This window comes from Antechinus flavipes, chromosome 1 (genome assembly GCF_016432865.1).
Source record: "Antechinus flavipes isolate AdamAnt ecotype Samford, QLD, Australia chromosome 1, AdamAnt_v2, whole genome shotgun sequence".
Classification (NCBI taxonomy): Eukaryota; Metazoa; Chordata; class Mammalia; order Dasyuromorphia; family Dasyuridae; genus Antechinus; species Antechinus flavipes.
In genome coordinates this window covers 594,420,843-594,433,993 of record NC_067398.1, presented here as the reverse complement: position 1 = coordinate 594,433,993, position 13,151 = coordinate 594,420,843, and the positions used below count along the sequence as shown (strand labels likewise).

Genomic DNA, 13,151 nt, shown 5'->3' with positions numbered 1-13,151 from the left:
ATACTTAATCAAGCCAGGAATGTTCCCAGGCAAGAGAAAGATGTCCCTAGACTTGGTATTTGTTCTTATGCCTTTCTCCCTCTAACTTAATTGCATGAAAGACCAAAAGAATGTTAAGGCTGAAAAACTGAAAAGAAAGGGGTGAGCTTGGATCCCTCAGGCTTTTGACCATTTAGGAAAGGATGTACTTCAACTAAAGACTCCAGGTGATTCAAGAAGCCAGAAGCACAGCCAAATTCCTCAGCCTCATGTCCAGTGGAGCTGGGTCACATGAGAGCCAGTAGCAATCATGGGACTGCTTTGATACCATTAGACTGGTGTCAAGTGAGACCAGTAAAATGAAATATCTACCAGAAACTATATGCCAAATCTATCAGCCAGATATTGTGTACCCATTGAAGACTTTCTCTCTCTCTCTCTCTCTCTCTCTCTCTCTCTCTCTCTCTCTCTCTCTCTCTCTCTCCCCATATATATGGAAGAGAAGATTTACCAAACAGAGAGACCAGTATGGACAAACCCAGTGGAAGCAGCATGACAATATCATCAGAATACATCTGTGACCCTATAGCCCTAAATATAAACTATCTCTCCATATCTGAACCTTGGTTCACCATATTTGTTCTTTGGCTGATACTCACCATATCTCCCAGACATATGTTCTTTGTAAATATCTCCATTTCCTACTGATGGGGCAGTGTTTTGGGGAGAGTCCATGACAGTTTTATGGGTAAAATATTCTATTGCTTGACACCCTAGTTTCTTAAAAGATACCCTATTTTGATGAAAATTATTTGCTCAGAACTAGATGTGTACCCTGTAGGACTAGAGAAAATAAGCAAATTGGTGGAACCTTATGAGATCTACTCTTGGAAAGATACTGAATTGCAGAACACTTAGAACTTTAAATAGACTTGTTTGAGGAATACATAGTAAAAACTAAGGTGCCCCCAGGTATTATAGCAAGATCATTTTGGCATAGATTAAGGAGAGGAGAGCCTAGGGTTATAATAAAATTAGGAAACAGGAAACTACTGATATAGTCGAGGTGAGGGGTACTGAGTATTTGATCTGAGCAGTGGCTATATGAATGGAGAGGAAATGGATGCAAGAGACATTCAAGAAATCCAAGAAGATTTAGAGATAACCATATCTCCAAATGTTCTCAGTGTTTCCTCTCTATTTTCTTCCCTTTAAACAACAACAGTTAGGGACGCCTCTTTTTGTAATATCCATTTTTTTTTATTGCATTGTACTGGGAATTTCCCATTTTTAATTCCTTGAAATAAGATAAATGAATATACACAAGCATATAAGCACACATGCACATGCACGCGCGCATGCACACACACACACACACACACACACAAGAATAGACATAACTATTGGCTATTTAAATACATGGGAGCATTATAAGTGAGGACTATTGATCATCTTTTTATCCTCTTCCAATTTTTGTTGGATTTTGTTCTTAGAAAAGCACTTATAGGGGTTAGTTTTGGATTTTCTTATTTCCATGAATAACTTTCAAAGCAAAGATTATTGGAAAGTTTTCTTAGAAAATCTTTGCATTGCCAGACTATTTTTTGAATTTGGGTTCTCTTCCCTCTCAAAAAAAAAATAATTACAGAATCATAGATCTAGAGTTGAAAGGATTTTTTTAAGGGTCATATAGTATAAGACTTCAGGAAACAGACCCATTAATGTCACAAGAGAGTAAATGTTAGCAGCAAGATCAGAACATAGCTACTCTGATTCCAGGTGAAAGATGACACAATGGAGCACTGAGCCTTAAATCAGGAAGATATGAGTTCAAATTCAGATTTCAAAATTTTTATTTTTTTTCTTTAAATATCATGACAAATTTGTTTCTATATTGATTAAATCAGCAAGGATTTTTTTTTTTGTTTGTTTTGTTTTGTTAAGGAATGATAAGAAGGGATAAATCCTAGCCCCATTTCCACAAAACATGGAATGTGTTTTGACTGTTTTCCTTCATTTAACCCTTCCTTTTAAGCAAACGTTGTTCACACTTTTATACTTTTCCTTGACATGGTGGATAGAGCACTGGACTTGGAGTCAGGAAAACCTGAATTGAAATAGGGCCTCAGCCACTTATTTACTAACTGTGTGACCTTGAGCAAGTCACTTAACCTTCTTTCCCTCAGTCAGACACAACCACTATTTTTACCTCCCTCTGACTCTCTCTCCCTTTCTCATCTGAAGGACCTGATCATGCATGCTTACATAAAGAACAATCCAAATTAGGGCATCCTATTCTTAAGATATAGTTGCAGTTGTGGTGATGTATTGTCTATAGATTCTTTAAAATCCTGGGATCACAAGTTTAGAGCTGTCAAGGATCTTAGAATTCATTTAATCCAATTATTTGGATTTTAATCCAACTAAAAATTCATTTTGCAAATGAGGACACTGTGGCCCAGGGAGGTAGTGATTCACCCAGAATCGCATAGGTAATAAGAAGTAGAGCTAAAATTCAAATAGAGGTCCTTCAGTTCCAGAACCTTCCATTTCCACTGCATCTTGCTGACTGGATGGGTTATACAAAATCCACTTTTTTTTTTAACATGTCTGATTAAAATCCCTTTAGTATCATCTGTACTCTATATTTCACTGATTATTATTTGTTTGGAAAATTTTTATTCTCTATATTTTTGGAATTTTCCCCCTTTTAATTTCGTTCCTTCATTAAATGATATATCTAGGTTTTCTTACTATTGGACTATCCTGAACTACCAGCAATTTTGCTTTAAGATCTCTGGCAATCATAATGAGGATTTATGTGTAACTTGCATAGTAGAGCTAAGAAGAACCATAGCAACCCCCAATGAGTTCTCTGTGATATACATGATTAGGACATACCGCAGGAATTAATAATTCTTAGGACACTCTTCTAAATTGTTACCACATTGTTCTTGCAAGGAAGTTGCTTCATTTATGTACACAACAGAACAAAGAGAGCTGCCTTCTGAGTAGGCATTTCTTAAGAAAGCCACCTCTATTTCCCTGCCCCCCCAAACCTCCACAAAACCCCACAAAGGATTTATCCTATTTAATATGCATTTTGGGATTAAGGAACAAGATATAGAATCATTTAACTCATTATATTTGGTTTCCCAAAGTGCCTCCTCCCCAATTTTCTTTGGCATCTGAAAGTTTAATATATTCAAAAGATCAATCTTTTAAAAATATACCATGGATAAAAACATCTTTTCTTAAGCTAACAAACTTATAAACAAATTTAATAAACATTGCCCCAAAGTAAGTATTCCTCAAGCATAGGCTGTATAGTATGGAAGAAATTTTCTTTCACAGTTCCCAATATTTAACTGGAACTTACAAGATATTGCTAGAAGGATAGGTTTTAATAGGTCGAGGCTGAAACAGCCAAAGTGTATTAAGGTGGACTGCTATACGCTTCGATTCTACGCGAATCCCTGAAAGGCTCAGCGCTGTTTTTCGAGCAGGAGGGGCTGGGCGGGTAGCTATACATGATTGAGGTCATGCGCATCCAGCCAATTTGTAAGACGATCCCTCCCGCACTAAGCTGTCGGCAGTCCTTAGCATAGGGGCACACTCAGGCATTCCTGTCAAGTCATCTTGTGAAAGGCTGCCTGCTTCCAGCTTGGCTGGAAAGCGGAACCTTAATAAAACTCACTGAGGTCGGAGGGAAAATAGCAGTTCGGCTGCAGATAGGGTAGAGGCAAGGGGCTAGGATGTGTACATGCTGCTGACTACAACAGACTGCGTGCCGAACTGTTACACAGAAAGGAAACAATAAATCTCCGCTACTATGCAATAAATATCTCAACTTTTAAGGAAGGGAACTATCATTCCAGTGAAATAAATTTTTTAAAGTTTTTTTTTTTTTTTTTTTTAAGCTAAAGCTACCAAATGAATCGTTTTCTAGGATTCTTCTTCTAGGGCTGACTTAAAAAACAAAAGAAAACAAACAAACAAACAAAAAACAACTAAAAACAATTTTTAACGTGCAATAAAAAACTTACTGAGTAAAGGGCGAAGGAAAAAGTGACGGGGGAATAGGTTTAAAAAAAAAAAAAAGTTGTACAGAGGCAGACCAGAAAGGTGCTGATACCATGACAGTTTTCCTTTCCTTTGCTTTCTTGGCTGCTATTCTAACTCACATAGGGTGCAGTAATCAAAGGCGAAGCCCGGACAGCAGCGGGCGAAGATACAATCGGATTCAGCACGGACAGTGCGCCTACACCTTCATTCTGCCTGAACAGGACACCAACTGCCGGGAGAGCACCACAGACCAGTACAACACCAACGCGCTGCAGAGAGATGCTCCTCTCATGGAACCGGATTTCTCTTCTCAGAAACTGCAACATCTGGAACATGTGATGGAAAACTATACTCAGTGGCTGCAAAAAGTAAGTGCTTGCTTTCAGTTTCTCGTTGTACTCCAGTCCTTTATCCACACTTACCCTGCAGATAAATTACAGTTTGCCCAGTGTGGCGGGAACGAGGAGGGGTGGAGGTGGGGGTGGGAAGTTGCGTGGGAAGGGAACATTTGTTTACATGTTGCTTGGGGAAAGACAGTCGCACAAGTAATTGCAGAGCAGCTTTCTATGTGGGACTTCCTTAGCAAGGGAACCAGACTGTTACAGCTTGCCTAGCTGGCCAAGGAAAGGGGTGAGGGGTTGTTATAGATCTTGGAGTTGGAAAATTTGCAGAGATTTTAGCTCAGGTGTGCTGGGACCCCTCATAGCTGTCAATGATGGCACAGGTTTGGAAATCTGCTTTTCATTTAGAACTTCAGAACGTATGTCACTAAAGCATGCCTCCATGTTCTGTCAGCACCTAAACTGAAAAGCAATAACTCCTAAGAAGTTTTTTGGTTGTTGGTTTTTGTTTTTGTTTTTGTTTTTCCGGGAGAGGTGGGAATGACTACAACCTTTTCTTCTTTTGAGGGGGGAAGCTTGAAAGATGAAAATCAAATATGCTTTATATCAGTTAAGTACCTGCAAGGAAAAGTGTCATAAATTAACTTTTGACTTTTGACTAAATAAATATAAAGAATGTTTATAAAGTGTACTAAATGGATATTGAAATAGTGAAAACTGCAAATATCTAATTTCTAGAAATAATTCTGAAGGTAATGTAACCATTTCTGTTCGATAATAATTCTAGGTTTGAGGAAACAGTAGGAGCAGAGGTTTTAAGGTAGAAACCATTAGAAGTGGGTTAACTGCTCCTATCTTGAATGGAAAGTAGAAAAGCTTTTGGTTGTTAACTTCAGTGCACCTGCAGAGGATGGAATGTAGTGTCTATCAGTTTTTCAATCCTGGAGTAATAATATTCTACTCCCTTCTCCTCCTTCCTCTCTCCCCCTTCCCTTCCTCCCCCCACAACTGCTAGGTATATTTGTAATGAGGAAGATTACAGAGATTTGGAGAATAAAATAATCTCTGTTGGCACAGATTCTGAGTGAAATTATTCTAGTTTCTATGTCTAATTTTAGACATAGAAGGTTGGCTACTTGAAGGTCTTAACTAAAGATACCTCTGCAAATAGAAAGACTTCAATACCTGTATCTTATGTTATAGTTTTCCTTGTGTGGTTGAGAAAGATTTTTATTGAATTTGTGAAACTGGATATGTCACTATCTCCAGGATTTCAATAAGGTGTTTTAACTGTCAGGAGATTGTGTTCCTGAATCATGGGCATTCCACATCACAGTAGTTATGTCATCACTTAGAAAACAGAGATCAGAATGCAAGCAAATTTCTCAGGTCATAATTCCAAGTTAACATTTCAAAAAGTTTGAACAGAAAAGTGATGGAAAAGACAAAATGTTAGTGTGTATGTGTGTGTGTGTGTGTGTGTGTGGTGTCACACTTATTGAGTAAACTGCCTTTCCCATTGTGCCTTTGAGGCTTTGTTGTTCTTCTTTTGTCCACTAGGGACTGAACTAAGATCACTATTACTTTTCTTCGCATGTTTAAAAAAAAAAAAAAAAAAAAAGCTTAAAGTAGGAGACTTAGCATTTTAAAGTCTGGAATTGTAACTAGTTCTCATACTTTAGATGTGCAAATCAGCAGTCCAGAGGTAAAAAGGTTCATGAACAAAGATAGTGATTACCTAAACTATTCATCAATAATGCTCATAGACATATCAGGCAAAATTTCACATCCAGCCTGAATAGAGAATCAGTGGTGATTCTGCTCTATTTATTTGTCTCCTGGTTTAAGAGGGAGTACAAGAATCAAAGTAGGCAAATGACTTTGACATTGTTACCCTCTTGTAATATACAATGTTACCCTCTACATATTTTTCTATTAAAATTGGTTACTGCAAAAAAATATATTTTGTTACATGTTCTTTAAAAAAGTTATTTTTTTTTTGTTTGTGATATTTGAACTATAGGTGGGCTACAAATAGTATTGGATGTGTTGATATAAACATAGTAAGTTATATTTTGGGGCCTGTGCAGTTAATAATAGGAAGGGTAACTATTAGTAGACCACAGGCTGAAGATTCAAATTCAGCAAATGTTTCTTTTCAAAAAATGTGTTTTGTTTTCTGTTCTATTGAAATAGGAAAACTATTTTTCATCATAGTATCCTATAATTTAAATATATGGACAGTCTAAGCATTAACATATGAACTTATTTATATAATACTAATTCAAATGACATTAAATTCATTCTATTTAATAATTGATCATGTCTTCATTGTTACCATATTTTTCAAATATCAGGTAAAATTTTGAGGAATGATGGATATGAATCTTGTCTTTGAAACTTGAATTTATTAAAAATAAAAAATAAAATATTTGGGTGCATTCACCTTTAACACATTTAAATCAAACTGGATATTTATTTAAAATATCCCCATGCTGACTCTAGCAGTTTTTCTTGAGTGTTGTGGGATGAAATTTACATATCTCTTTTCAGTATTAACTTAATCGAATGGATAATCAAGCAATCATCTAAATGGCTCCACTAGAACCTCATAAGAAAAAAAAAATTGCTTAACCTCAGCATTTTCCAAGGAACTAGAAAATTTCCCTTAAAATGGTCTTTTCTTCATTTAAAGTTTATCATTATAAAATCTTCATTTAAAGTTATTACATTTCATGTGATACTTTTGTGATAATAATTCAAGTGGAAATGTTTTTATAAGATGTAGTATAATCATCATTATTACTGATATTTTATTCATAGTAATTCTATTTTAACATCAAAAGTGAATGGATATCAATGAATTTGAAGGAGCATGTTGTCCCAACTCCATAACTATCAGTAAAATTGGCAATTGCAAATGGCAATTTTTGGATAAATGAATATTATTTTATATTATCGTACGTTAAAATCACCACAGTTGTAGAAAAAGGTTGTATTCTTTCCTCTTACATATGCTTTAGTGAAGGCTACAACTCTCTTATAATTTCAACTACTTAAGTTGTTTAGCAAAGTGATTAAATGAGATAATCAGCTGAGGTATAAATGAAAGATGGTGACATAAAAACAAAAAATAATTTTTATATGATATGATATGACTTCTTATAAAGCTCTCTAGGTATGCAACATCATAAAATATTTGGCTATAGAATTCATTTCTGTATATTTGTTTGTATGTATTTGGTTGTATAAATGTGCAAGCTGTCATCACTTGATTCCAGTAATTCACATTATATTTTTCAGTAATGGGCTTTTCAGTATTGTAAAAACACACTGTTTTAAGAGAATGAACCATTATTAATATTGATATTCATTTTTATGGATCATCATATTTTGTCTACATCCATACCAGTTTTCCTACTTTATGTATATATGGGAAAAGATGGATTGAAGGAAGGGAAGGGTTATCAGTTGAGTCAATTTGAAAGCTAAGTAGGATTGCTATGGGCATTAATATGTTTGCTTCTTGATATTTCTTCAAGAAGTAACCACCTTGCCACACTAAGTCTTCTTTCTACACTGTTATAAGGCACATACTAGAATTAGCTACATTTGACATAATGGAAAAAAAAAATTAAAACAACCAACGTGAGACAGAAGGGTGAACAAGATTGCATAAGGTCACACACAAGGTGAATCACTCTTCTGTAAAGAGAATCTAGGTTTTATGTTCTCCTAATAGGGGGTTCTAACCATAGTCATTGTCAGTAGCAGCAGTTAAAAGAGGGCAACTGAGACTTGAACTGGCAACACGAAATATTCCAGATACTGTCTTTTCTACTTTGTGCTTTCTCTGATGAGGCACTAACTTGAAGTAGTTCTCTATAGCTATCTTGTGATTAAATTCAAAAAAATATATTTCTGTGGATTTGAAAATGCATCAACAATCTATGAATCTCTTCTTATTTACTTTTTAAATATCAAAATGAAAAATTTTTTTCATTCTAGAAGTGGAGTTCTTAACCTTTTTTTGTGTGTTATGGATTCATTTGATATCTGGTAAAATCTATAAAGTCATTCTAGGAATCACATTTTCAAAAGAATAAAATAAGGAGAATTACAAAGGAACCTCAAGATTACTGGACATATCTATATCTATATTTATAGTTATATCTATATATAGATAGATATAGATATCTATGTATATGATTTTTTTCCATTCAAAGTGACAGATCCTCAGAATCTCTCTATGGCCATCTCCTATTGATTGCAGGTTAAGAATTCCTGATCTAGAATCTTCAGCATTGAATAAGGTTTTTGTGTTTGTTTTTTTACAAAATCCTTTAACAAAAGGTTTCATTTGGATTAAATCTGATATCCCCCCTCCCAAGAAAAAATCAACTTCTATTTGCTGCTTAGGAGCTAACAGGTTTTAACTGTCCCAAATGTGTATATTCCATTTTTAAAATTTGCAAACTGATGATCAGTTAAAACTGAAAGTCTTCTCATAAATGGCCCTGTAGTAAAACCAAAATAAAACAAACAAACATTTCACAGGAATTCTGAGTTAATATTTCTATCTTTACATTCTTTATGATATCACAGGCCACTCAACCTGTGAAAAATAATTGCTTCCTTTCAATAGAGGAAAACCTTTGTAATGCTGAACCTAAAGAAACGAAATCCATGCTCCCATTCTATTTTAGCAATAACACATATTTTTTTTTAATTTAAATACTTTTATATCTATTTCTAATGCTTTTGGTATCTTTTATCTGAAAATAATATCTGCCATGTTAATTTTATTCAATTAATATTATTCAATTTATTCAATTAATATTATTCAACTACTTTTTGTGCATGTTTTGTGCACCCAATAAGATTATAAATTCCTTGTGGGGAAAATTTTAATCCTTTTCTGTATAAGGGACTGCAATTTCTACTTTCCCCTTAGCCAAATGCTCAAAAATAATTTGATGGATTTATAGTTATCTAATGATCTGGGATTTTAAATCATTTTAATTTAATACATTAAAATACTCTTAATTTAAAAAAAAACACTTATTAAGTGCTTTTGGAAAGCCATATGGACGAATAGAAACAATATTCACAATAGTATTAGGGATCTGGATTCAACTGCCAACTTCATCTTTAGACTGGCCTTTGACATTGCTATTTTTTCTTTGGATGCATGGAACCAGTACATGTGATGGTCATCTACATCAAATTAATATAGAGGATAAATTAAAAACTCTGAGAGGTGCATCCATTGAACAATATGGAATAGGGAAGGGGAAAAGAATAAGCATTTATTTATGTGCCAGGCATTATAGTAAGTGCTTTATGAATTTTATTTCATTTGATCTTCACAACAGCCTTTCAAGGTAAGTGCTGTTATTAAACCATTTTACAGTGGAGGAAACTGAAGCAGACCAAGGTTAAATTACTTGCCCAGGATCATAGACTAGTCAGCATCATAGGTGAAATTTAAATTAAAGATTTCTGACTCCAGGCTCAGTGCTTTATTCAGTATGCCACCAAAATATAGAAAGAGTACTGGATTAGGTGTTAGAGAAAGATACACACTGGTCTTACTACTCATTTACCTGTATTATTTTTGGTAAATTACTTAAACTTTGAACTTTAGTTTTCTGATCTGTAAGAATCAGGGAATTGGACTATAACTAACATCTCAGTTCTCAATCTATTAACTTAATTCATGTAGAACAAAAGTAACTCTTGCTTCTCAGACTGGTTGTTTTATCTTCAATTTAACTTACAAACTGGAAAAGATGTTTCAAAGATATTTCTAGATACCTATTTTTTCTGCAATTTTTAAAGAATTTGTGACATTTAAATTTAATCGTATTTTAAAATGTGAAGCATGTATACCAAAGCACTTATGTTCAAAGTTCCTTAAATAATAAAATCTAATAAAACTATCTCATGGTGGGGCGGTATAAATAGCCATTTGAAGAGGTGTATTGTACAAGAATTATAGTTTGAATCCAAATAGTTGATTCATATTAATAGTTCACTACAAAACATTTAAAATCTTAGAGATTTAGTTTTAGTAATGATTGTTTTTAAAGAAAGTAACTAGAAAAGTATCAGCAACCATATTGTTCCTCAGGGAATCCAAGTATGTGCAAAATTGGACAAGTAGTATTCTTATAAGACTTCATGACTAGTATATGGAATGATGCCCTTCCAACTTCCTCCATATTATCTCCAATGATTTCAGAACTCAAAGTAATTGTTCCCATTCAGGTTTAGCATGCTAGGATTTGGCATTCATATCCATTATTCAAGCATTAACTCAAAATACAAACATAGTCCTGAATAATTAGAGCAATGAATAGGAAAAACTGAGGCGCACACTGTGCCTGAGGAGAACCATATAATTTTTCAAAAAGTCAGTCTCTTAACTTCCATCTACTTTCTATCATTGCAAAGAAGCATAGAATAATATTGATTGTACTTTTTAATGTATCTTATTTATGTATCTTTAGAAAATAGTCTTACTTGAAAATGTTGGAAAAAATCCATAAGTTTGCTTATCCATCTAAAACATAGTTTTCTATCTATCCCTCTGATATGTCACATGTACTTGAAACTTTGTTTTGCTCTTGGCTTTCTCTTTTTAATACAAGAAAATCCAGTCTTTTCCTGGTTATGTCCTTTGCTTAGAAGCTCACCCTAATTACCATCTGAGTCATTCTTTCCTTTTGTTCCAATACAAGATTATCTTTTGCACTGAAGATTGAAAGCTCTGAACTCTCTCTCTGTCTGCCTGTTTCAGAAAGTGAATGGGTGGGTGAGGGCCTGTGGTGTTTAGGTCTCTATACAGAACATACAAAAGATAGAAGCCTCTACTTTATAGGACATGAGATTCAAAAGAAATGAGACACAGTGGATTAGGACCATTTTATAGTTGAAGACTCTTGGAAAGTATAAATCTTTCTTGAAAGTGTTCATTATATTCTAATGTTCATATTTTTGAACTTCAAGATTTAGAGTGGGGGTAGTGGGAGGGAGAAGAATTTGGTCAATCTTAGGTATCAGACATCTGTTTTTTCATTCATTGCCCTGAACAATCTGGAAAGATTCTTTGATGAAGTAGGTTTTTTTGTGGTGTATTTGTTGTGATAACCAGAAATGAAAGTATCATCTGCGCATACAGATGCAATTCATTATTGGTTGTAATTCTACCATTTCATTTCAAATGAACTTAACATATCAAAGGTACTTAATTTTTTACAGTAATACTATAGAATCAAATATTAAAAAAACATGCAGCAGAATCAGAATATGAATATTTTAGTGCCGGGACTGTCACTGTTTTATGATTTCCATTTCATGTGACATCAAAAATTCATTAAATCTCTTTTGACTTTCATTTGTGTCATCCTTGAAATCTGAATAAAAATAACAATTTAATGAACTTTGTCAGCTTCATGGCATTGTGGAAATAAAATCAGATAAGGCATAAGAGAAAGACTTAGAAAAGGAAAAGTGTAATTTATCACACAATGATAGCCATTATTAAAGAGTCATTGTGATATAATATTGGAAGAGATTGAGTAGGCTGATTGTTTCGATGATAATTAATATAGGGATAAGGGGTGTTGGGGTGCCCTGTGGTAGTGGAGTGAGGCTTTTGGTTTATTGCAAAAGCTTAGAATTACTGTTCCTATTCAAAGGGGAATGGCCATGCTAATATTTATTGAGAGTTGTGAAGTAGGAGTAAATGAGTAAGGTAAAAGACCTAGAAGATTAGTAGTAGCGATAAATAAAATAAGGGTCATAAGCATTAGGCTCATGTCCGACCGATATTGTTGTGTATTGATATTATTTGTTTGGTAATGAGTCGGATAAGTCAAATTTGTAGATCTTAGAGTAAGAAATACTTGCATTCAATTCTAATACATACTGGCTATTTGATACTGGGAAACATCACTTAACCTCTTTATGTCTCAGAAAACTTTCTGAGCACACATGCCCATCTGTATTGGTAGAGGATTCCCCCCCACACACACACACTTTTGATGCTCCCTAAACTAATGACATCACAGGTCTAAACCATAGCTAAAAGTCATCATTGTTATTTTCATTATTACTTAGAAAATCTGGAACAATCACCTCATTTCTAATGAGGAAGTAATCAATTGGGAAAAAGAGATTTAAGGGTAATGATATATTATATTACATCTGTCTAAAGAATCCTATATTAGCAATGGATAATATAGATTTGGCTTGAAGAAATAAATTATTTCTTAAGACTCTGCAAGCTTCTAATGTTAATTGGATCAAGACACATCAGTTGTAGTGTTCTGTTAAATATGTATATATATATTATCAATAATTTTAAAAGCTACATATTTTTTAGTTTATATTTGCATCTCACTTTAGATGCAGTCAAGAAAACTTTTAGTAGATGTAAAATTTAGTTGAAATGCATAAATTCAATAGGACAGTATTGTTTACACTTAAGGATTTATGAACTGATTACCTAATTTATTCAGATTATAAACTGCCTAGGTCCTTTGAATCATAATTTCCTTTTTAAAAATCACTGCCTTCTCCTCTGAATTACTGCTCATAGATGTTTCTGCCAAGGCTATGTGATAAATATAGTTGATAAAATGCTGGACTCTTAATTCAGAAGATAAGGTTATATGCTCCCTGTGAACACATATTTGCTATTATGGGAATTTTATTTGCTATGGGCAAAACATTTAACTTCTGAATGTCAGTTTCTTAATT

General features: G+C 34.0%; 1 protein-coding gene across 1 annotated transcript in view; it reads left to right on the top strand.

The window, feature by feature from the left end:
* Positions 1-1,417: 1,417 nt before the first annotated feature.
* ANGPT1 (angiopoietin 1) overlaps positions 1,418-13,151 on the top strand; it is a 336,235-nt gene continuing 324,501 nt past the window's right edge. The window contains exon 1 of the mRNA XM_051970982.1: positions 1,418-4,412. Within this exon, the coding sequence (XP_051826942.1) occupies positions 4,116-4,412 (297 nt within the window). The 5' untranslated portion in view covers positions 1,418-4,115. The remainder of the gene's footprint in view (positions 4,413-13,151) is intronic.